This window comes from Cyanistes caeruleus, chromosome 14 (genome assembly GCF_971803275.1).
Source record: "Cyanistes caeruleus chromosome 14, bCyaCae1.hap1.1, whole genome shotgun sequence".
NCBI lineage: Eukaryota > Metazoa > Chordata > Aves > Passeriformes > Paridae > Cyanistes > Cyanistes caeruleus.
Window position 1 is genome coordinate 7,761,573 of NC_141714.1, and position 26,387 is coordinate 7,787,959.

Here is a 26,387-nt window from a genome sequence, read left to right on the forward strand (position 1 = left end):
GGTAGAACAGTGCTATTTTAAATACATTGTCCAAACAATTGTGCAAAGAAACATGGTGAAGGACTAATTCTGTGTTGGTTTTCTGATTAGATTTTGAAATAGAAGCAAAGTGAAGATGACTGTAAAAAGGAAAAATACAACAGTTGAAACCTCCTAACAAATAGTACACCTTTTTTTGTGTATCAGTACCTCTCATGTCTGTATGGTGCCCAAATAATACCAGTTCTTCAACAGGTTTTACACCAGCATCAGAATAAAAAATAGGTTGAGTTTTTTAAATTTTTGTTGATCATAACAAATTCCTGCAGTTAAAAATGTTCAGTACATTTCAGATTTGAGTACAAATAGGTATAAAACAGTGTGTCAGCCTTTTTCATTAAAAAAAAATAATGTGTTTGGCTTTCTGTTTGTTTTTGCCTCCAGATCTGACTCAAATATTTGTGTAAGAAAGGCTACACTAAAACATGCAAGGTCAGGTCTTGGTGTGCTACTCAAATGTATCATGGAGGGCATTGCTGCCCTACGTAAGGTTGGCGTTTCCTGCCCATTTCCTACATCACATTTAGTAAATGTAGACTGGAGCACAGGAAACCAGGTACAATTTCACCGCAGTCTCTTCAATCAAGTTCAGTAGGACGTCAGATAGTTTTGAAGATCTCTTCCCCAACAGGGGTGGGATGAGGCACACAGGGCTGGGTATGCACCGTGGTGCTGGTGGGCACTAGAAGAGACACTGCTGAAAATTTGCTTCAGAAGAGAAGTAGGCCCTCCTATAGGAAGTTGGGAATGGGAGACTGGTTAAATGCATATTGACGGTCATGATGTATGCAGGAAATACTTTCAAGATCCTGGCAGAGATTTGAATGGGTACAGATGGAGGTGAGAGGTTGTAGCCGTGGTAAGCACTTGGAAGTATGCAAGTTAGTCCATTTAAGGAGTTTAATTTCCTTCTACAGAGCAGTACCTGAGAGCCTTTGTGCTAATGTGAAATAAAATGGTTATCTTCAGCCACTTTGTAGTGGCTCACCTATTCTATTTCCATTGTGTTTGCAGTCAGTCAGTGCTTCTCAGCTGGTGTTCAGCTACTTTCACCTGAGGGGCTGTCATTTCTTATAGAGGACAGTCATCTTACCATGCCTAAGGTGTTCTTATGGGGGCTGTCTCTCAGTACAATTCTGCTTAAGATTGCTGAGACTACATGGGCTCTGTACATGCAATGTCCTGCTGAGGTCCCAGCCAGGTGGGTTGCATTAACACAGTGCCCACCCATGCTAATTAGTCCCAGAGCTAGCTCAGTGTGGCCTTGGCTTCAGGATCTCTGAGCTCCAGGGAAGAAATATGGTCTGAAGTGATGAAGTCATCTCAAGAAGCTCTGTTGAAATTAAGTGAACCTCCCCTCTCTGGATTAGGGTAAAACTAGTGCCCCTTCAATTCCTTGAGTGCCCTGAAACTTGAAGGTGGACACAACACTGTGTTTAGTAACAGATGAGAACACTTCCAGGAAATCCAAACTTTTGTTCCCAGTTTGCAAGGTCCTTGCAGCTCCCAGGGAACACTCCATGGTGCCATCTGGATGGTTGTGTTCTGATGGTTGCAGCAGTTACATCTTCATTAACCCATGTATGATAGCTGAAAGAGGAAGTTCCTCCCATTCTTTCAGAAAAAAATGAAGAGCTACTTGCCCTCCAGCTGTGTGGTCTGGGAGAATTCATAGTTGTTCATTCAGGTTTGCAAAGTTTGGTGAATGGTTGTGTGCTGGCCTGGGCAGCAGCTCTTCATTGGCTGCCATCCAGCCAAACCTGCCCCTCTCCTCAAAGTGGACAGGGTATCCCTGTGCCTGCTGCTGGCTCAAGCCCTTTTTGGAGGAAAGGCAGAAATCTCCGTAAGTCACAGGATTCAGTGGCAGCTGTGATAATTTTATGTAGAAAAATATTTTTGCCTTCCCAGTGCCCTAGACACTGGGAGAAGACTATGTTCTCAAGCTTGAAAACTTTTAGGGGAAGTAGTGCAATTCTTGTGGGTAAACTGAAATGTCATAGCTAAAAAGCAGCAACAGGTTTGTCATCGTAAACTCGGTACACACAGTTTAAATGTTCTGACCTTTCAGGAATGTGTTTGTTCAACTCCAGACATCGTGTCTGTATTAGAAAATAGAAGGGTAATTAAGTGTTGATGTTCAAAAGCATACAGTAAGTTTTCCTGTAATATTATTGTTTCTTACTAAAGGCCAAGTCTTGCAACCCACATTTCTCAGTTAAGGAGCCCTTACCAGGACTAGGACTATAACCCAGGACATCAGCCTTGCTCTCTGGGTGGAGGGAAGGCCTCTACTCATTTGAAAACTTAAGTCTTTTAAGAAGGGGCTCAGAAAAAAATCTAAGTACCTGCAGGGCTTTTTGGTTTTCTCCTTAACCTGATGCTCGTGTTGCATACTGCAAACACTTCAGACAAAAAACTGTGATAGTCTAAATTGAACTTGTGCTATGTTTAAAGGGGAAAAAACAAAAAAAAAAACTCTGACCAAAACAACAACAACAACAAAAAAGCATATGTATATTGTAGACATGGTGTATTGTAGCCAATAGTGCATGGTAAATGTTGCTGCCTGGCCACTGCCTCCTGTGAATTTCAGCTTGCTCTGGTGCTGCTGCAGAGCCAAGGGCTCCTCCCCCTGATACCCTCCTGTTTCCTCAGTTCTCACCTCCCAGATACACTGCCATACCTTTGGTAGGCTAGAGGAAATGAATGAACACAATTTGCTTGGAAAGTCCAGAGTTCTAATAAGAGAATGTTTGATCACACATAGTATTGGGAGAGAAGATAAGTGAAATGGGGAAATGAGGAGTCTATTTGTGAAGCACTCACAAGGTCTAGGGTTTTCTGAGAGTTTTCAGGTTATTTTGTCCCCTTGAAATTAAATTGCAGCCAAGTGTCTAGGCTCATCTGCAAGGCTTAGCTAAGACACTTAATGAAAAAATAGTTCCTTTATATAATTCCCTTCCTTTCACCATTAACAGGATATATGAAATTCCATCAGTACTTCCTCTGTAAATCAAGATATTGGAGGCTATTGTCTCTATGTGCAGCTCTAGCTCAATGTGCAAAGTATTTCATATTCAAAGCTTCAAGAATCAATCATCTGATTAATATTCCATTCCCCCAGTGAGTCTTTTCTCTTTTTGGTATCCCTGTAGTTTCGAAACGCCTTATGCAGATGACTCTGAGAGCATTTCCTATGCACTCAGAGTTGACCCAGCTCCTGCAGCTGCATGTTGATGCTGCCCCCATAGCAAAAGTTCCTAAAGGGAATGAAGGCGAGAGCTGCAGCCATCCAGGAGGGTTCCATGAGATAGTCCCACTACAGCCAGCATTAAGTTTCAAGCTCTTTTTCCCCCACTGCACTTCATCTCCCTAGGGTTTTACAAATAGACCAAGATCACATAAAGTATTCCCAAGTGGAACAGCAGGCTTCATCCTGTGTATTCCAAACTACCTCCTCTGTTATGACAGATAACTGCAGTCTGACTACAAAGTCTGTATCAGGGTTTGGTAACCCTCCAGGATGGTACTTGGCACTCAAGAGCTAACACATGTTTTATGTTACATGAGCATGAGTCTAATAAAATGGCTCAGTGGTTTAATATGCCCCTCTGTAAAAACAAGGCACAGTTGGATTTAGAAATTGTGATGATTTGGCAAGTTCAATTATTAACTTCTCTTGCAGGGTTAAGCTTTGACCAGAAATTCGCCGTGAACCCATGGGCACATCCTGCTAGGAAACAACATGCAGAAATCCTTTGCTGTCTTACTTGATTTATCTGCACAGTGCAAACTCAGAGTGTAGAGCTGTATTTTCCTCCAAGGAAGTCACAGCAAGCTCCATCACCAATCCAGAGTAGAATGTGCTGAGGTTTTATTGTTTTTGTGATTGATAATAGTTCTGCTATGCTCAAGACAATGTATCTTAGGAAACTGTAGCAGGTCCTGAACTGGTTTGCTTTATACTCTGCTTTCACCATGTTTTGGGAGAAAAGTTGGAATGTGGTGAAGAGCCTGAGCTATGTTAGCTATGAAGTGTCCTGTGGGATTGTTTGTGAACACAGCAGCTAAAGATAGGAGTGCACCACAAAGGTTCTAAAAATACTGTCCAGCTCTATGGTGGTTGTTTAGCATTTGGAGCGCTATAGTTGGCCTTACACAGACAAAAGGAAGATGCAGTTTTGCAATTTGAATATGCAAATTAAGACCTGATCTTGCAAATGTGCAATCATATGCTTAAATCTAAAAAGACCAGTTGTATTCCTGAAGTTAAGTATTGGCACGATTAAGAGTTTAATCAGTCAAATGCAGTGTCATCAGAAGTTAGTGTGATTGCATGGCAATGCAGAGACTTGGCTTCAAAAAACAGCCAAAAAAAACCATGTTGTGTGATTGAGATCAGATCTCTACATTCCACATGTTGATACTTGGAGTTGTCTTATAAATTTTCTCTTTTTAATGCAGTAGGTTGCAAACAGTTTTTTCTTTACATTTATATGCATGGTTTAGTAAACAGTATTTTAATGTATCAGTGGGAACACATGCTATGTTTTATAGCTTTCAACCGTGTGACCTTTCAAGGCAGAACAAAAGCTTAAAAATTAGAGTTTACATAAAACTGAGAAGTGTAAAAAGCTTAAAAGGCTGTGTAATTCACTTCTGCAGCAAGAACACTGTTTTCTTTAACATTGTTCACATAAGTCATCATTTATGTTGTCAGTTTGTGATGATGAATGTGTGATTGGCGTTGCTTCTAGGACAGAGGCGAATTGGTATCTATAGCAAGTCAAGAGGTTCTCTGGTTAAAACCCAAGTAACTTAGGCATTGCATATTCTGGCAGAGAGAATTTCTCTAACTCCTGTGTATTTTTAATTCACTCCTTGGTTAGAAAGAAGGAGCAAAGAGTGAAATATCATCCCTGATGAAGTCGGCGTCTCAAAATATTTATAGATTCATAGAATCATTTAGGTTGAAAAAGACCTAAGATCATCGAGTCCAACTGATTTATTTGAGGCCAAGATTTCAGCAGCTTTGTACAGTACGAGGACTTCAGGATTGGAATCTGTGCTTGGTTTAGGGTTTATAGTACTGCTGACATGCAGAATCCCTTTAAAGGTCCCTGGATAAGTTCAAGAGCAGTGTTCAAAGATCAGGTATTACAGGAGCAAGAACTGCATGCTGAGCTGGTCATCCCACTGCTACAGGAGAAAAGATGTATAAAAACAGCATTTTTCCAATGAATCGTGTTTGTATTCCAGGTGATGCATGCTGAGAATAGCAGAGGTGCTGGGTTGGTAAAAATGAAAGTGGTGGGATACCATGAAGTAGTCAAAAACAAATTAAATATTCATTCCTCTGCCTTACAAAAGATTTCTGCTTCTGCCTGTTATACAGACTTCTCTCTACACCCACTTTCTGTGGGACACACTAGATTGATTATCTTTTTTCTCTTAAATGAGGCTTGTTTGGTTTTTTTTTGAATCTGTGTTAATCAATATCTTGTTTATTGTTGCATTTTCTGAAAGATAGAGAACATCAAAGGAGCAGTTCAGGATGTTTCTTTCTTTACCCACTTGTTCCATTCTTCTTAAGACTGTGCTCCAGTTTCTGATACAACTTAGGAAAAACCTCAAACTGCTCTTTTAAATGTTTTGTCCTGCCCAAGCCTAGAGGAGAGCTCTAGATTCAGTAATAGATCATTTTCCAGTGCAGGCAGTCAGCAGAAGGGCACTGGGCGGGCAGATGTGAGGGTGATGGTGTCAGTGTTTGGGGCAGCCACACACAGGAGGCTGTAGCTGTTATTCTTTGGAGGAGTGAGTACTTCAGCTGCTGGAATAAAAATGCCCTTTTTTCAGACTGAAATCCCATTGTTTCTTACTGTTCTGTGGATTTGAAAGCTTTTTATCCCTAGGTTTGACCTAATTGGAAGCTCTGCCTCCAGGCTATTAATTCCCCAACCACACCTTTTGACAGAATACTGCATGTAGTTTGGTAAAACCACAGGACTAAGTGTTCTGAGATATTAAAAATATACTACAATATATAGCAGAAAAGAAGTGTCAGACTGGGTTTTATCTGATTATCTAATAAATGGAAAACCTAGGAACACATGCATCCTGTTACTTTTGGTCATTGCCTAACTGTGCCAGTGTTAGGGGCTGAAAAACAAGAGAGAAAAGTACCTTACAAACCCTGGGAGACCCAAGTAGCAAAAAATCACCTTTTGCTTAGTGGAGAGGATCTGCAATTCTCCAGCCTAGACGTTGCTGTGAAAAATTAATGTAGTCTACAAAATTGCTGCAAAGTGTTCCATAGGACTTTGAAATTAATGGATTATAAAAAAAGATATAAAACAATATTGCTGGTATTAAAACTGAGGTAAGATGAGGTAATACTGATGGAAAGGCATTGAGTCTAAGATTGATCTTGATATGAATCCATATATGAAGGAAATGTTCTTTTACTACAGCTTAAAACCAAGAGGCAAAGAACTTGTTCTGTCTTCAGCTGTCTAGTTAATAACATTGTCATTAAATGGAACATAGAAGCTACAGCCAAACAATACGTGTGGCATGATTTCTGTAAGTATTCAGATGACTAATTACAAGGCATCTGTACAGAGATCTCCTGCTAGCAGCACAACACAGGAGCAGGCAATAGTCCTGTTCTTCCAGATCCATTTGTCAACAGCAGTTTTTCTCCTGGAAAAAATTCCATTTTAGCAGTGCCATTAATACTGAAAGCAGATGCATTGCTAAGGAAAGACAAGATGGGAAGGCTCTGAACATTTGTTTTGATAGGGCAGGTCTCTGCTGGTGCCTAGCAAGTGAGTCTGGTAATTCTGTCTGACCTGAAAAGTATCAAAACTGCTGATTTGGTTTTTTTTTCATTTCTTTGTAGTGAATACTACTTGGTTGCTTGCATGCATCTTGCTTGTGTAGGATGGCAAAATAGGTATATTTTTTGCGACATCTTTTTTCTCCTTGGAACTCATCCTGCATTGATACCTTTTTTTAGACATTAGTGATGTTTCCTGTGATTTTGCACAGGGGTAATTGGAAAAATCTTGTTCACAAACTTGCTGCTCTGTAGGCTGTAAGTTGTTCCATTTGAAAGCAAGACATAGATCGCACATATTTCTATCATTACAATTGCATTCACACAAATTGGTTAATGGGAAAATTATATTTGTAGTATTTTCTTCCCCTTAATTTTTTTGTTAAAATTTAGAAAAAAAGAAAGCTAATACCTTTGGCTCATGGTAGTCCAGGTTGAATTTCCTGTTAGTTTCTGTGGCTTAAGCTTATTGCAAGATCACATTATTCTGGTTTTGTCTAGTCATGGTGTTTGATGTTTAGGACTTCTGTGCTTACCAGTTAAAGGGTGCAGCTCCATGTTTGCAGCCAGGATTGCTTCCCTTGCGGCATGAGGACTTTGGGAAGAAGGCCATGCAAGAGTGCCAGGTCTGCAGTAAGTTCACATGTACTCAAGTCAAACAGCAGTGTCCTGCAACAGTGTCAAGAGGAGCAGGGATTAATCACAGCTCTGTAGCCATCGTGCAAGGACGCCAAACCTCCTGTTGTGGTCTTTGACAGTGCACACTAAGGGGGGTGAGTGTGTGAGCACAGCCCCTGGTTCCTGCAGCTTTGTACTCGCTACAGGAGTGTGAGATTCATAAAGGGAAAGCACACTTTTCTTTTCTGCCTCTTTTAACACAGCTTGAGGTCCCTGATTTACTAAGGGGATAACTGGGGAAGATCTCAATGAGTGGTGCAATAGGGCAAATGATCAGCACACACTCAGATCAAGTCAGCTAATGCTTGTGTACTGATGTGAGATCAAACTCTCAAAATGTAGCAGCAGTGTTTAGGAGGTGATTCACGTGTGCACACCTAAGTGGCAACTTTCAGTACCTCTTGTTACTATATTTGTTTTGAAGATGGGAGTTGGGAGAAAGTGTAGTGTCAGGTAAAAACAATCCACGTAATGCATACAAGCTAGCTAATAACCAATGCCCTTTTTTGGATAAAGTGGCTGCTTACATCCCCGGTTCCTCTTCCTACATCCTCCCTTCCAGTTGCCTATTTCTATAAGCATGTTGAATAGAAGGAAATCCACCATGTGAATTTTGCCTATTCACAATCCTTTCTCTACCACCACACATCATTACAAATGGATCTGACACCTTTGCAGCCGAGAAGTAACCAACAGACCCCAAAGTGGACTTTCCTCTGGTACTACTTACCTGCAGAATTGGGGAATTGCAATTCTTCTGCAATTTCAAGCACACTGGTGCATGCCTCTGTTAGCTTGGAGCTGCATTTTTTTCTTTTTCCTGACACTAAAATGACAACTTAATGTCCCTCCATGCTCAAATTGCTTGAAATCAGAAGGGCCAGGCAGCCCAAAGTAGTACAAAAAATGTGATTTTAGCTTATGTTTAATCTTAAGAGAAAGTCTGTGGTAGTTTTAATTGCTTGAGCCTCCTTGAGTTCTCCTTATAGCCTGGGATATGACTTTGATAAAATATAGTTTATGTTTCTCCTAGTCAGGTACTGCTTTGGCTGCTCACTGGTCAGCAGGAGGCATTTTTTCTTGCATTCAGGTATATAATGTGAGTGTCTGTTACCAAACTGCAACCAGCATGCACAAACAGAAACCTACAGATGTGCTAAACGCACTTACTGCAGTGCCAGGTCTCGCTGTACTGGAGGGGAATTGTTCCCCAGGAGCATTTGGGGTTTGCTGTTCATGTACAAGCTAGCCTACTACCCAACACAGAGGGTCTGCAAGTAACTGCTTCTATTTAAAAGGTAACATTATATATCACATCCACTTTCCAGCCTTTAAACATGCGGGCACATTTTCACTTCTTTTTTACCAGCTGCCCCTAAACATTACCAGGACACTAAAATCTATCCAGAGTGTGGATAAATGGGCAATAGAAAGCACAAAACATTCTGTGAATTTAAGGAATGGGAGAAAAAAATAGTGATGTTTTCTTGTTTTAAATGGAAAATTGCCAGTTCCATTTCTCATTGCATGATTGTTGTTGTGAGAACAGATAGAAACGTTTTGGGCTGATGGGCTCGCTGAAGCTTGTTGAAGCCACAGAGGTTGAAGTCTTGATTGCTGAATGCTGCAAACAGTTTGCCTTGGAAAATAAAATACATACTTCCAGTTTTGGCAGTGTCTAGTGTTTGAAGGAGACTGAGACTGACACATTCTCTGGTCAGTTCAGTTAAGCAAACCTTAGACTCAGATTTTATACTTTGCAGAGGGAACAGTTTGCAACATGCCTTGAGAAAATACTGGAGGGAAAAAAATGCTTCTGTTTTTCTCAAGTTTCTGCCTTGCTCAGTCCTTCCACCAAAAATTAAACATGCTCTATCTGTCCAAATAATTCAGATATGCCAGATCTTAGCAGCCTTTTAGTGACCTGGATTACCCAGGTGTCTTCCTCTGAAGGGCTTTGTGCAAAGCTGCCACCACATTAGCAAATCCCAGGATCTGTGGTGAGGCTGATGTCTTCCCCACCTGCCCGATCTCCTTTTACAGTAATTTCTTTTCCACAATGATTCAACCGAAAGGTCAGCACCTGGGACTTCTCAAGGTTACAAGGATCTTGAGACTCTTAGTGAAAGGAGGTTATCTGACTCCCATTCTTGATATCCCAGTCATGGATCCATAAACTTTAGTTTATTAAATCAGGGAGTCTTTGGCCATGCTTCTGGACACAGGGACAGCTACCAAGGGAGGATGTGGATGGCAGTATATCATTGGTCTCAGTGCTTACTTGAAGAGGCTGTGTAGGTGTGGGAATCACTGCTGTAGGCTGGATCTGTCCATGGAGGTGAGTGGGGTGGGGTAGTGCAGATCAATAATCAGCACCCTGCAGTTGCTGTAAATCAAGACTTGACTCTGACAGGCTGCAGGCACAGGAAGAGGCACTGAAATGCCTTGCCTAATGTTTTCCCTCTCTCACTTCTGCAGTATGTTGGCCTAAATAGGAATCTCTGGTTAGAGGTGGCTTGTTTCTGGTGGACGGATCAATTGTGAGGCTGGAGAAACAAGGCTCTCCAGTATAGGATGCAGTTGCTCTTTCTTCTTTCCCTTCCCATGTGCAAGGTTACCACTTGCACATGGGAAGGGAAGGCATGAGTTTCAGGTGGAGAATTAACATTCTGGCAAGGAGCTGGCAGGAGGGCCTTGGGGCAGCCTGGCTCACTGGGTGAGCTGGAGTAGTGACTGAGGACAGCTGGTGTGTTACAAGAAAAGAAAGGCTGAGTGCTGGCAAAGCAGGAAGCCACAGTCCAGAGGTGCCCATGTGTGGTTGGTTGTTATTAAAATCCAATGGAACCATCACATTATGTATGTATTAACAATTTCATTACTCTGCTTCAGTTTTTGCCACTTCCTGCCTTCCTTTCTTCCTTAATTGAATAATAGTAAGTTCCTCAAGGCCAGCACCACCTCCTAAGTTTGGAAGGTGCCTGATGCCCAACGTCACCCTCATGGCAGCCCCAGCAAGCCCAGCTTGAGGAAAGCACAGCCAAGGGCTGGCTTGTGCTGCCGAGGCTGCCCTTCTCTCCTTTCACAAGAGAAGCCTGTGGAGCACTCATGGAGGGAAAGGCAGATGTGTGCCCACATGGAGGGAATCGGTTTGGTGCAGGTAGGGAGCATGTGACAAATTAGCTGTTTATAACCACCAGTGACCAGCTTCTGTGGACACAGCAGCGCAAATAGTTATTTTTTATTCTGATTGTGCTGCCATATCGAGCCAGCAGCACTGCTCCTGAGTGACTTGGGTCCTTCTCAGAAAGACAGCCTGCTGGTTTATAGAAGACAGTAGCTCTGGGATCATTTCTGAAAGGAAACCTGAGATAATGGAGAACTCATAGTCAGATATTCCCTGAATCAGAGAGCTGCCTTTGTTTCCCAGGTATTCCCAAACAGAAGTTAGCCTGTGCATGCCAGTGCATTCTAATGCATTTTGACAATGTCACAAGAGCCCCTTTGTTGCTTGTGTGCTTTGTCCTTGCTTGCACATCTGAATTAAGTTTTGCCATATACTAAGCCATAGACAGCCTCCAGACAGCTTAGCAGACTAAGGGTGCGTGTGTGTGTGTGTGTGTGTGTGTATGTATGTGTGATGCATTTCTAAAATATTTCCATTCACTTCTCAGGTATTCAGTTTGAAGCAAAGCTGCCCAATATACTAATCAGCAGAGAAAGGGGAAGAACATGCTTTGCTGTTCTTCTCTTTTCTGTTGATTTTGTCAAATTGTGTAAAAAAAAGAGGAGAAAAAGCTGGAATAAATTGCGTCCTTCATGGAGAATCTGGAACCAGATGAAGGAAGTGGGCAGTAAAAATATTTTTGGTAAGGAAGAGTCCAGAAAAACATAGGTAGGCTTCAAAGAGATAGTCTTGCAGTGTCTGGGAGTACTAGATGACTGTTCTGCAACAAACAGCTTCTTGAACTACTTGAGGTGAGGACCTCCTGGTCCTAAAAGTTGTAGTGCCTTATTGATGCTCTCCTGCTACCACTGTGGTTGGCGTGTCTGAGCCAGGCAGGGTCCCAGTAAAATGAAATTGTGTTACTGTCCCCTGCACTGATCAGGGGCTGCCACAGGAGCATGTGCATGGAGAGAAGTGACTGAGTTGAGGCTCCTCACAGCCAGCACCAGCCCAGAGCATGCTGTGTGGGTATAACAACCACTGAGGTGTCAGTGGGGAACACTGAAAACAACCTCAGCCAGAGCAAGGAGGGATTTCTGTTTATAATGTAAACATCATACTTAAGTGCCTGGTCACTATCGTCTATCTTTTACATTGGTGATGTGCTTGAAGCAGAAGGATGATGGCACCCAAATGCCCCTTTTAACCAGAGTTATTCTATTATTTGTTTAGTTGTTTTAAGGAGCGTATCTTTCTCTCTCAAGTTTGGGGCTGTAGTCAAATCTAAACAAATTTAAACAAAAGCAATGTTACTAAATTCTGTGGAGTTATACCTGCCTACACTAGGAGAAATCAGTCTTCTGGATTTTGTGGTAGTTGTGCAAATACTCACCCAGGAAACAGGAATCTTGCTTTTCAAGAGAACATGATACCCAGCTAATTTCACTGCCTCTCCTGCAGCAAATCTTCTCTGGAGGGCTAAGCATACTATTTAAAAGTCCTGTTCCAGTTTTGGAATACCTGTGCCATCGGAAAGCTATGGCCTTATTTTATCTGCTTATATTTAGTAACAGTCTAAGGAAATTAAGTTTTGTTTTGCCATCACATTTATTCCCCAGTGCAACAGTTAAAAAACTATTTTTCAGAGTGTTTAGCAAGCCCACATTTTTCCCGAGTAACTCAGGGCATAGGAATGTCCCATGGCAAAGGAAGAGCTGGCAAGGTCATGCACGCCAGCATGTCAGCTGGCCAAGGGTGGGAGATCCCCCACCACTTCCTGCCTGGAGGTTCTCAGGGTGCAACTAGGGAGCACACTCTGTTTATTTTGGATGTCTGAAGCCCTTGTAAATACTCTCTATACATGTCTGAGTTTTGAATATATATAGTTATGCTCTACCAACATGTTTCAGCCTACACAGGGCAACATCTGTTGAAACATGCAACTCTGGCTTAATTTTTGCAGAGAAAATGAAGGAAAACAATTTCATCCATCATTAGACTAACACTTGGGAGAAGATTTAGACCTTGTTCCATCTCCTAAAGCTAAGCAAATTTTTCAATTATCATTAGCAAATGCCTGGTGGTGCAGCAGTGTCTGGCTGTGACACTGGGACAGTCTCTCACAGAGCAGCAATCCTGGCCCAGCACAGACACTGCTGTCCAAAGAGACTCTCAGGTAACCAGATAATGTGCACTGGAAGCAGCTCTCCTCAGTTCTCCACACACTGTGGTTTTTGAGCACAGCCCATGTTAAAGCAATATGACTGGAGATCATCAGAGACAAGCACTAATAAATCTGTAAGGGACAACTCTTGGGGAGTAAAAGGAAAATACTCATATGAAAAGGTCTCTGCCACAATGCCAAAGCTGCTATGTCTGGTGATGGAGGGTAGATGAGCACCTCCTAAAAAGCTGCTCAGCAGCTCATTGTAGTCTGCAGACTTGCCATGATGATCACAGACAACTAGCTTGTATCCTGTCACTCTCCTCCAAAAGTCTCTGTAAACTGGATACCAGCGTGGTGATGTCTGATACTAATCCCAAATTGCATCGACACCCTCAGCAACGGTAGGCACAATCCATTGTCCCTCTGCCCACAATTTAGAAATAAGCAATGAGAGGGCACTGGTGTGAGACCATCTGAGTGAGCCACCAGGCAGCCCTGCCATGTTCCCAGGCCAGAGCCATACACGTTTGTGGGTGATTGAGTGAAGATGGGCTGAATTTAGGGGTGGATATCATCTGTTTGCACAGTGTACAAGGAGCTGCACATAGAACCCACCCTGTGTCCTGCAGCCTTCACACATCCTGTGGTGACAGTGCTGTGACACTGTTGTCTGAGAGCACTGATGTGCTGCAGCTGTGTGTGCAGTGACTGAGGCATAACTGATGTGTTTAAAAATTAGTGTAAAATTTAGAAGTTGGTCATATGCAGCATAGCCTTAGTGTGGGTCTGGTTATGCTGAGATTGGTGGGGGGACTTTTCTGGTTATGTGACCTTGTATTAGATGGGATTTTTTTAATGGCACTACATAAAAGTAGTTCTTTATGCAAGAAGCACTTGGATTTGTAGCCCAGAGCTCAGAGAGGCTTTACTGGGAGCTGGCTTAGAGGAGCCAGTGTTCTTTGGTTTTCCCATTGCTGATCAGATACTTTTCTATATACTGCTTCCCTCTATTGATAAACAAGGTCATAATGCTTATTTCCCTTAACTTGAAGCAGCAATGTTAAGGTCTGATTAATCCTGAGACATACAGGTCATGCTTGTTAAAATTGAAAGCCACAGATGATTTTATGTGGAAGAGATTGCCATATGCTGAAATAGCATGAGAAGCATTGTTTTCAGTTTCACTTCCTTTATATGTAGAAGGCAGGTTTCTTTTCCCTAAGATTTGTGAATTTACAGCTCCATCATTTCTTGTAGATCAAGATAATTATATAATTGTATTTTGTAAACATGTCCATTTTTATAAATGAGTGGCAATTCTTCAAAAGAATGAAGATCACAATGCCTTAGACATAGAAGAATAAACAAAAATTGAAAAGTTTAGCTGTTACTTACTCTTACTGGAATTTAAAACATCTGTGATTAGGAAGTTTGAAAGTCTGTTTTGACAGATAGCTGAGAATGTGTTTTGTTTTTGTTTGTTTAGAAAGTATGCTAGTTATTTCAGATGTTTGGCCTATAAAGAATGTAATTGTCTCTGGTCTGAATTTAATCTGAGTCACTGGCAGAAGGCAACTAAATTCAGTCCGGGGTTTCATTCAGATTTGCTATTTAGACCTAAAAAATGCTACCATAAAAATGTTGACATGCTTGTTATACAGGGAGTATAATGCCTTAATTGAAATACAACCAGAAACTACTTTAAAAACTTCTATTACACTTCATGTGACAGACAGTATTTTGTAGCTTTAACATCTGTTTTAAAGCCAGCTCATGAGATTTAGCCTTTGTCTGACTATAACTCTTTTGATTTCGGTGAAGTTGAACACATTTAAATCCTGATTGAATTTGTCTCTCATGGTTAGGTTTTTAATTGTATGATTTAGTTTTCTTTATCTCCAACCCAGTATGGTAGGATGGAGCTTCAGTGCATGTCATAATAGTATGGTCAATAATGGATCCTTTCTACTTCCTTTTATATTTTCACAGTTACAGGGATCCATTAAAAGAAAACTGGAAGATGATAGCTCTCCTGCTTCCAATGGCATGCCTGATGTCACTTTCCCAAATGACAGTAAAAGACTTTGTCTTGATGATGTAAATCTCACCATGGGCCAAGGTTCCAGTCCCAGCATGGCATGTCCAGAAATGCAAAGTTCTTCATTCTCCACTGGTCATAGCACTTCTTCCCTGGGAGTCACAGGGCACCCAGTGCTCCTTGAAAACAATCACATGAATGGTGGTGGCATTGGCTCCCCATTCACAGTGCCATCCAACACCGAAATAAATCAGAAGGGGTCAATAGGAGGGCAAACCAACAACATTGTCCATTATGATGAGAAAGGAAACAGCTTACAGTCTGTGGACCAAGAGCTGCAAGATCTATTGGAAGAGCTGACCAAAATGCCTGATCCTTCTCCCAATGACCTGGATCTGGAGAAGATTTTGTGCAGCAAAGCTGAAGATCCTCTTGGTCTGAGTCATTCCCAACCAAACATAAATACCACTCCAAAGTCCTCCCCACAGACTTCCCACCTGGAGAACCATGTTGCTAACAAAGATTTTTCTCCAGGCTGCAATCCAACCAGTGGAGGATCCCCTCAGATGAGACCATCATCTGCTGGAGCTAACTTCCAAGTTCCTCCCTCAAACAAACCTGCTGCATCACCCATCTCTACAGCAGCTCAGAACAAAAGTCAGCCTCCACTGATGCTCCCAGTACCCTTGCCCAACATGCCTGGCTCCAACTGGCATGCTCAGCAGCTAAAACAGCTGGCAGCCAGCAAACAGGTGTCTGGTACCAAGCAACAAGTTCAGGGTCCCAGCTGGACAACTATGTCTCCTCCTGGTCTCTCCCCGCCTTACAGGGCAGGATCATCCCCACATCATCAACCTTTCAGTCCTCAGAATGTTATGGTGTCTGGCATGCCTGCTAATAATTTACCAGGAAACAGCATTCAGAGTCCTCAAAACACTCTGCTTTCAAGCATGACTTCCAGCAGCACCCCATCCAATGGCCCTTCTCCCCCTTACAGCTCTGAGAAGCTCTCCAGTCCAGCTCTGAGCCAGCAGCCCTTCAGTCCTCAGAGCTCCATGCTACCTGCTCTGACATCAGCCAGCTTGCCAGCCAGCAGCATTAAAAGCCCACAGAACAACTTGGTTGCCAGCATAGCCTCCACAAATACTGGACCTTCTCCACCATACAGGCCAGAAAAGCTGTCAAGCCCTGCTCTGCATCAACAGCCCTTCAGTCCTCAAAGTACATTAATCTCTAACATCACTTCCAGCAGCAACCCCACAAGTATGCAGAACTCACTTTTTAAATCAATGACTACAAACCAGACCAAAAATATGAACATAATTATGCAACAGCCATCCAGTAGCTTACAGCCAGGTCTGGTGAATGAGAGCTCTGTTAGCCAAGACCAGTTTTCTTTCAACAACACCAAACCACTGTCTCACTTTGCTTCGGAGTCAGCTACTGAAAAAATGTCCCCTCTGACAGGAGGACAAGGACAGCAGTCCCTCATTCACTATCTCCAGCAGCAGCAGCAGCAGCAGCAGCAGCAGCAGCAGCAGCAGCAGCAGCAGCAGCAGCAACAGCAGCAGCAGCAGCAGCAGCAGCAGCAGCAGCAGCAGCAGCAGCAGTCTTCAGCCACACAGCAGCAATCTTCAGCCACACAGCAGCAATCTTCAGCCACACAGCAGCAATCTTCAGCCACGCAGCAGTCCCAGCAGACCAACAACAGCCAGTTTCTCCAGCAGCAGTTCCGACAGCTGATGCAGCCACATCGGATGCAGAGACAGATGCAAGCTGCCACACTGCTATCTCAAAGCAGACAGGTGAGAACCTGTCTTCTGTCTTACATGGCTTATGTGAAAATACTGAGTAATTTATTTTCTTATTTTTGCTTTTCTGTTTGTGTTTCAAATGCAACGTCACTGAATTTCTGAGGTGTGCACAGTGCGTACATGGACAAAGCAATAACAACCTCTGGTGTTATCAGAATAAATTTATTTTTTCAACTAAAAATGTGCTGTAATTCACCATGCATTGCCCGTTTTAGCCTGGTGGAGAACTTTGTGCTGTTTTAAAATAATTTTTTTACATGTATAGGTGATAGTCTCTTTTAGCTGATATAATAATGTCCAGAGATAGTTTAGTTGCATGTTTCATGTTATCTTTTCAGAGGGAATATCTTCTTTTTAGCTTAGTGCCCTTCAACAAATTCATCTCTGTGTTATGTTTCTGAGGCTAGAAAAGATCAGGTGAGGTGAGAAGTGAAGCTAGTGTGTCCTTCATGGACAGCAGGTCAAACAGTACAGCTCCTGAATAGCAAAGAGGCAGACTTGAAATACCTGTTTCTAGCATTTGCCAGAAGCCATTCCCTGCTTTGGATGAGGGCCATTCCCCACCCATGGGGATACCAATTGAGCTGGTAAATGCAAAAATGCGGCTAGAAAAAGTGAGGCACAGCCCTGGTTTCTGTCCAGCAAGACTGAGACTCATTGAGAGGAGTGAATCTGCTACTACCCCAGATCAGAGAGATGTACTGTGAACAGGGTCCTGGGAGCAGGGAAGGGCTCAGGGACTGGGCTTGAGAGCAGCCTGGCTGTGAAGAATAAACGTCTTTTTGTTTAGAAGAATAGTGGGAAACACTGAATCTCACCACCAAACCAAGGGCTTTGTTAGGCTGCACCAACACTTTGTAAGCAGACTACTCCAAGCTGCTTAGTTGTGCACACAGTCACTCCATCAGCAGCTTGGGGAGGACTGAGAGAGACACTTTTCTCCCAGCAAAGCAGAGACTGATCTAAATTCTACTGGGGTCTGCTTGAGAGCTGAAGTGTCAAATGCACTCCAGAGCCAGGTCTTCTTTCTCTTCTTCCCTGACAAGTGACTGGTTCTTAAGGAGGGGGGTTTCATCAGTCTTGGTGTAATGCTGGTTTAACTAAATATCATAATGTCCTATGATAGTGAGAAATAGGGGATAGTTACTAAATACCAGCTTCTGAGTGGTAAATCAGTGAAGTGCATTGCCACTGTGCCTCTTCAGGATCAACTCATTCTTTTCCAAGTTCCAACACTTCATTCTCCCTTATTTCATGCAGCAGCCTAAAATACGTGGCAGGGAACTGGTGACTCACTGAATTTGCTTATGCAGATGTAGAACATGTTACAATGGGGCACATCTAGTGCTCTTTAAGGGGTTTCTAGTGAAGGACGCCTTATTCAACGAAGATAGAGCAGTTTGTTGCTTCAACCACATGAGGACCTTGCTTGTGTTTGTGGGACCCAGATTAAACAGAGTAGAGAGTCTTGCTGGCCTGTGGATAAACATACAATTGAAAGGGAGCAAAGTGCAGCAGTTCCATTAATTACTGCCCACCAGTTTTATGCTGGAGGCAGGTGTGGGTGAAGAATACATTCATAGTGTTTTCCTGCATCTTAGATGAGGACTAATAAATTGTTAACCACAGTGATATGATTGCTTTTGATCATATGTCCACAAACTTTGAGGTTTTTATTTTGGCTTCACCACTGAGTCTGTGAAGTTGGAGCATCCTTGTTGGATTCCTGAAGTTTCTATGCCCCAGTTTTCCCTGCCTTGCATTTTAATCTTATACCTCTGAACCCCTTGCATCACTGATTAGACACAAAAAAAATAAAATAAAATAATCCTGAAGTGAGTCTGTCTAATTGGCCAAAATATTCCTTCTTTGAGCAACTTTCCTGGTGCTCTGCCTGTGCTGCATTTTCAGCTGATTCTCACTGTCAGAGAGAGTTATTAATAATATTGCTGCTATCAGTAAAGATCAAGGACAGTTAAGACAATGATTACGGGTGATGAGCATTTTACATTTTCAGACTTGTTAGGTAAGCTTATGGTGCCTCCTTCATTTTACAAGGAACACTTATTACAATAATTACACACCAGATGACAGTACTTCAGTTTTACAGTCTGTTGAGCTGCTGAAGAAAGATGGTGGATGTTCAAGAGTGGAGCATTTTGTTAGGTTTTGACAAATTTACTGCAAATCTCCAAGAAGAAAATGTATCCTGAGTGCTGAATTAAAAGTTAGATTGCATAGAAAAATTCTTCTTTGTAGGAATCCTTGAATCTGAGATACTAAGTTTCTTGGAATCTAGCATGGAGATCTGTTTTTTGTCTGCAATAGATTTCTTATTTACATTGAGAGATTGGTACTGAATTTTGGACCCCACCTGCTCTGTACCAATTTTACTCCATTAGAGTGAAGTAGCCCCAGTGTCTGTGGTTTTGATTTCCAGCCGTGTATCCTGAGCTGAATTTAAGTTTTGCAGAATTTCAGTGCCAATTCCCTCCTGAGGTAGGTGAAGAATAGGATTCTGCAAGCATGGAGCAGTTGTTTCATTAAAAGGCACAATATTAAAGATTCAGAAGACAGGGGAGACAACTTCTGCATCTCAAAAATTAGTAAATTTCTGGTGGAAATTTCCCCTTTTTAGCCTCATTCAAATAAATTTACACCGAGAAAAATAACAGCATTCCCTGAAATGTTGTTTAGTGCCTAAAAGTTATCCCCTTACTCTGTGTGTGTGTTTGCAAATGTGACTAAAATTTATAAAAAGAAGGCATAGTTCTCTCTTCTTTGAAGCAAGAGGTGCAGCTTTGTACAGAAGAAGAATGTGGATGGTGGCCAGTTGGAGGGAGAACAATAAACCATGAAATTTGATCCTTGTAGCAGGCACAGCAACATGGGGAAGAGAGCAGAAGCCATAGACCCAGAGTGAGTTGTTTCACTGTGTATTAAAGCGAACACTCCACATTCCAAAAGTGGGGTTACTGCTGGTGCCTCACAGCTCTACCATTTTTATAGTTAGTGAGATATCTTTTAAGTATAATCAGTTTGTGTCCCAGATCCTGTCTTTCCTGGACAGCTGCTGAATCTGATAGGGTTAATCTCCCCCCATCTGAAGCACTATGTCTTTATTGTTGAGCATGCATGGGTATTGATTGAGACACTGACAGTTTGCATTTGTGATAGCACAAAGCCTGGTGGGGCTAACACTGCTCTCTGGCTATGGACAGGTTTTCATTTTATTCCCGTAGGGCCGATGCCTGTGAGTGAAATTATACTCAAAGTTATAATGGACTCATAAATCCCTAATATAAAGATAGTAGTAAATGCCAGGGTTAATCACAGAACTGTCACACACTGTTTTCAAGGGTAAAGCTTCACCACTTGACTTTATTGGCTGTTTCTGGGTGCACAAAAAGCTGGATTTGCCCAGGCAGGTTGAATAGTTGGGCATCTCCCTTATTTTCATGTCTAAATAGAGTTTGTACTTGCAGATTTCCTATTCTGGAATGTCAGATATGCTGGGCCCAAATCTGCCTTCAGCAATGCTGGTACAACACCCCACTTCCAGAAGAGCTCTTCTGTCAGTCCCTCCAGTGTATGAACAGACAGAGGGCTCTGTACAGGGGAAGGAGGGATCCTCTCCTCCCTGAAGGTGGGAAAACCAGTGATATTCACAGTTTAATACAATAAATAAACCCTTTGGGTAGCTATTTCTTTTCCAAGCCCAAGATGATATGGGTTAAAACTTGTGAGTCTCAGGGAGGAGGAGAAGATTGCCCACTGACTGCTCTGTGTGTGAAATGCTGAGAACCAAAACACAGCTGAAAAGGTTGTTTTGCTGGGGGGATGTAGGTGATGAACAGCCATTGTCTGGGAGGGACGTGACACTCTGTGTCTCTGAGCTCCACTTGCACCATAGGAACCAAATGTGCTATTTTTAGAACTCTGCATTCCTCCTGACATCCAGAGTTGTACACTGGATTGTCAGCAAAGGGTATATTTGTTTAATCTCCATTGCCAAAAATACTGATAGAGGGAAAAATTACAAAAGACAGGGAGTAAACTAGTATTATTTGCAGTAAAAGTGGCTGTATTTTTATTACATATGGACTGCCTATGTGATAAAGAACACTCTGAAGACTAAAATACACTTTGAAAAGTGAAGTATTTCTTTGAGTGTGGTAAAAGCAGCAATATGTTATCTGAGTTGGAAGGATAAACTGTAGGTTGCAGAGAAACACCACAACTTACGAGCTAGATTAAACATACTTTTTAAAAAACAGTTTAAAAATCTTCTTTCAGAGCATAAGTTTTCTAAATATAGAAACAAAACTGGAGAAGAAATGCGCTGTTATAAAGAGCAAATTGACCCAGAGGTTAGATATCAAAGGTTAAATAATTATAATGGAATACGAAATACAGCTTTTATCAATACAAAGAAATGATAATACCATGGCCTGATTTCTGGGTGCTATATATTATGGGAAGTTATTTCTGCCTATGAAAAGTCAGTGCACTGTGACTCTTAAGTGAGACTGTTCTGACTCAGCAGCACTTTATAAACTCTGATGCAGGTTGATAAGTTTGGAAAAGCAGAAAACACAACCTGCATCATCTGAGTGCATACAGTCCTCCCGCAAGTAAAGGGGAAAATAATGTTTTATTTGGGATTTCCAAGATGTCACAAGGCATCTTCCTAATACATAAAACAATAAGAGTATCATGCATTATTAATAAAACCAAAAGTACTGGCCAGATTTCATCTGCAGTTTCAATCCCCTACACTTTTTCTTCAGGTATCAAACTTACTTTTAAAAGAATTTATTTAAAACTTTTGAATGAAGTTCTGCTGGTCTCCCCTCCCCTCCCCTCCCCTCCCCTCCCCTCCCCTCCCCTCCCCTCCCCTCCCCTCCCCTCCCCTCCCCTCCCCTCCCCTCCCCTCCCCTCCCCTCCCCTCCCCTCCCCTCCCTTTTGGAAAATGTGCTCACTTCTCTAAAACCGTACTCTACTTATCGCTGCCTAAATTATAAAATAATTAATCAATAATAAATTAATAAATAATATATAATGACACAATATGTTATATATAAGAAATTAATACTATAATGCAATACTTAAATAAATAATTTAAAATTAATAAATAATTTAAATACTTTCCACAGATACTGTTAGAGCATGGTATCTATGCTTGATTTTTGGAGTGCTTTCTTACCTAGTATTGTCTTGTCAGAGTCTAAAATTATATCTGCACTTCACAAGGGAAAAAATATGTGCAGGACCAAAGTCCAATTTAACAAACAGAATAAAGGCAAACAAGTGGGTAGGAGAGTCCCTGAATGCTGTTAATGGTGCCTGGCTCCAGCCGGCGCTCCAGCAAGGTGGGGTGACAGCAGCAGCCCCTTTGCCTCCCTGTTCTGCAGTGAGAGCTGCACACCAGCTCAAAGTACAAACATGTTTTGAATCAGATGCAATATCTAGAAATAACTTTACTGGTAAAATGAACTTGGTGGGTTTCCTTGTTTTTTTGTTTTTAGGTTTTTTTCCCCTTTGGGCATTTTGGAGAAATTTCAGTGTGGGGGTGGGGGAAAACAAGGCCGTGGCTGTAAACAGGAACTGATACTGTCTGTGGGACTGAATGGGGAGAGAAACTGAACTGGCTTTGGTGATTCTCTCATACATCTGTCAGTCTGGAAACACTGGGATGATTCACAGTTTGCTGATTAATACAGCAGCAAGAAAAGTGGTGTGAATTAACGGCCATGACAGAGATACTGGATGGCAAATACCCCCCCAGAACAAATGATATTTCATGAAGATTACTTAGAGGAAGTTGTAATGGGTCTTAAATACGAATTAGAAGTAGTCCCATCAAAGCTGTTAACATTAAGGTTTGAAAGCCAAGCAGTGTTATGAGCTGTTTTAACAAACAGTACATTCAGGAAGCCCGTCAGTCTGGCTTGTTGGCTGTGTTTCATTTCTATCTCGAGCGCTCAAGCAGCCAGCACTAATAATTTATAGAAATCCACGATCTGAAATCAGCAGCTCTTTTTAGGACTTTGAAGGCTAATCACTGTATTGCATGTTTTAAAGTTGAACTTTTTATAGCATGCATAAAGGCAAGTATCATCATTATCAGTACATAATTCTGAAAATGACTACCATTAACAAGAAGTAATCCCATGTTACAATTTAACCCTTGGCATATAGGAATGTTAAAGGACAAAGGTAGTAAATGCATTACTTCAATATATATAATATTCTCTGCATAACCAGCAAAATTATTTAACATTTGTCATTGAATTAATGAAAATGCAGTTCCTAGGATCAGTGTCAGACAGATGCAGATGTGAATGCAGGTTATGCACAAACTGTGCTGAGCTATTTTTCCCCACTACTGAATTCATGCAAGACCCACAAGAAGGGTAAGCCCTTTGGTGTAGCCAGAATAGTGTGATATCCCAGCTTAAGACATTATGTTAACAGTTAGATCTTGTAAAGATACACACACACACACACACACACACACACACACACACGCATGCCTGAATTTACGCAGTGGCAGATCATTCCAGGATGACTGCAGGATGATTTCTGAGAGCAGAGTGAATTGTGTATGAATTTGTATGCTCAAGAAAGAACAAAGGTGGAGCAGAAGGATGCAGCAAGGGGTCAAGCAGTCATTGGCAGCAATTAGTGCTGCAGCAGAAAAAGAGAGGGAATTGGAAGCTTTGATGCACTTATTCCTGCCTAAGCTCAAGTTTACATTTGAATTATTTTTGGCTTTTATGGTGATTTTGTTGTTGTTGATACTGGGTTTTTTTCCCCTCTAGGGATTAGTATCAGCATTTTACAAACTTGCCAAGTTTTGAGTAAATTAATGTTTTAATCAGGTCAGGGGTTATTTGAAGTCCTCTTGTGTTTGTTTTTTAAATTCATGAATTGCAAAATGAAAATTTGCCCCTTATGGGAAGGAAAGCTGCCCCATCCTCTCAGGCACAGCAATAAAAATAGCAAATGGGGAAAAAATCTTAACAAAACACTTTTTCCCTCTCTTTTGTCATTAGCAGGCTGCTAATGTTAATGTGTTTCTTCTTCCCTTTCCCACAAGATGAGGACATACTACCCTGGAATATCAGTAGTATGTATCCCTGTCATAAACAAATCAATTTCTCTTAGTGTTTAAATACTCAGGGCTTTTGAAAGCTTCTCTTTGCATAATAAATATGTTTAATATTTCCTTTACTCTCTGGCATTAAGAATAAAGAGTTACAGCACTGGGTTGAAGGGTAGTTTACAGGACACTCATACTCAGGCGGTCTGTTTTCCCTCCTCATTGCTCTGAAGGCTGTGTTTAAGCAATGAATGAGCAATCATATGAGCTTTTTTTTTTTTTGTACAACCCCCTTTTCCTTCTCCTTTCCTACTCAGCACACTTTCTGCAGTGGTATTTTAGTTTTCTAGATGGAATTGTGTTTAGCAGCATAGCTGCATGACGCGTATGAGATACCTTTTTCTCCTTTCCCTCCTCTCCCAAGAGATGCCCTGTGACTTCCTCTATTAGTCCATTAATCGTCGTAGCTCAAAATTCAGTATGATCAAAGGAGCAGAACGAAGTTGTAAAGTGCAGATCCTAGCAATTGACTTGACTGTTTAGGTTCCACGCTGAGCTCCTTTAAAGCTGGAATTAAGCTACTCTTGCTGTATTTTTCGTCCTTGGCTCAGTGCTAGCACAGTGCTGAGGGCTGCACTGGGGAGTGCTGAAGTCAGAGTGGCCACTGACTCCCCCAGCCTGGACCCAGCCCTGCCAGAGCAGCATCCACCCTGTGCCAGCACAACACCGAGTAATCTTGGCTGGGTTTGATAAGAAGGTCAGTGTTTACATTGCTTCAGTTACGTGACTACAGGAAAAGTGGAGAACCAGTTCACTGAATGAGTAAATCTTGATGATTCTGTTTTCAGTTTAAGCATCAAGTTTCCATCACCTGAAGATTGGCGCATGCTACGAGTGGGAAAGCAAGAATTAAAGCAAAATGTAAATGGGAAATCTGTAAACAACATGAAGTCTCTTATAAAAGTTTTCTTTATGCTGTGATGAGTCACTTCAGGAATATAGTTGGTGTTAATGCCTGTTTATACATGCAGTTAGAAACTAATGCTGTTTTCTCTCATTAATAGTCTTGTTTTTCTTGTTTGCTTAAGGCAAAATTGCAGACTGCCCATACCTGTGGTGTTTGCTGCAGATTAACATCTGCTTTTGCAATTCTTACACATCTCAAATTCCTGTTGGTGTAACTGGGAGTACAAGCTCTTCAGGAATAGTGTCGGACTCTTGATGCCATTATTTGTGATTCTACAGTTCCCCAAAGTGTGCTAATATCTCTCAAATAGAGGTAGGGTCATTTGACATGTAAGTTCTTATCTCATTAAGGTGAATTATTGTTACTGAAATGTGAATGGCATTCTGTTATTCAGAGAATGTTATGTATATGAAGGTTTAAGAGCACCTAAGGCCAGCAAAAACAGAGAAATGCTGATAACATCACCACAGACTGTGTGATGGTCCTGAAATCTTTAACTGAAAAAGGTTTTGCTAGACATATCAGTGTTTCTCCATAGTTTAGGACTTGGACTAAAATCCCCAACATTTATTTATGTTGTTTGGTTTTTTTTAAGGAAATTAAAAATTACTACTTAGTAAGAACTTTTTCATAAGAAAAAATTTTGGCATTGAGGGGGAATATTTTGTGCCCAGTCCAAAGTCTAAACTTTTTCCTAGATAAGTGGTATATATCTATATGTCTATGAATTATATTTTTAAAAAGAACTGTGGCCTTCATGAGGGACTTTATGTGGAATAAGGTCTGTAAGGAACTCCTGTCTTCAGTGTGTTGCTCCATTCTAGGTTGGCAATATATAAAGTTACTGTGCTTTAGCTTATGGAGAGCTAAATAATAATCCTCCAGTTTCATCCTTTATAAAGCATTTATCAGAGTGGTGGGCTAAAATATTACTTTCTCTATGGTTTCTTATTTTTTCTACTTATGATAACAGTATTAAGACATTTTATAAGATGAAATGCTGTCTAGCTGCAATTAAAAGACACATTTTGCATATTTTTGTCTTGATCAAGCTAGGGGGAAGGGATGTACCTGGTGCCTAGATTACTGTCAAACATAAATGAGAGCAGAGTTGAATTGTACTCTGTTCTCCTGAAAGACCCTATTAGCTCCTCTGACTGCCTACTAAAAGGCTTTTATTGCCCTGCCTCACTAACATTTTCCAAATAAAACATTTTTTGCCAGTTTCTGAAGAAATAGCAGAACAAGTACCATCTTAGACAGGCTGGAAGGAGTCCTGTGCCATGGATTATAAACCAAAACAGTTGGCCAGAATAAGGAATTAAAGTAATCCCTGACACTAGGAACATGAAAATGAGATGACCTTCTATACATGTGAGTTTCTAACCCAGCTGCACCACAGGCTCCCCTCTATTGCTGTTTCTCCACACCTTTACTGGGCAGAAAACAAAAGCCCAGCCATTCAGCTGGGAAACTGGAACACATGCTTGCAAATGTTACAGACTTTAAATGCATTGTGTTTTTAACTGTAGTTCATGATTGGAATGACAAGAAGGAAATGAGCAGAAAACGTCCTAT

General features: G+C 41.5%; 1 protein-coding gene across 26 annotated transcripts in view; it reads left to right on the forward strand.

Annotated features, from left to right (window-relative positions):
• Window positions 1–26,387, forward strand: part of MAMLD1 (mastermind like domain containing 1) — a 256,179-nt gene that overhangs the window by 209,421 nt on the left and 20,371 nt on the right. For 25 of the 26 annotated variants that reach the window (XM_086850499.1, XM_086850506.1, XM_086850502.1 and 22 more), the window contains one exon: window positions 14,875–16,728. In XM_086850499.1, coding sequence (XP_086706625.1) covers window positions 14,875–16,728 — 1,854 coding nt within the window. Of the gene's footprint in view, window positions 1–11,097; window positions 11,154–14,874; window positions 16,729–26,387 lie in introns of those variants that run through there. The other variant, XM_086850516.1, reaches the window with a different exon arrangement.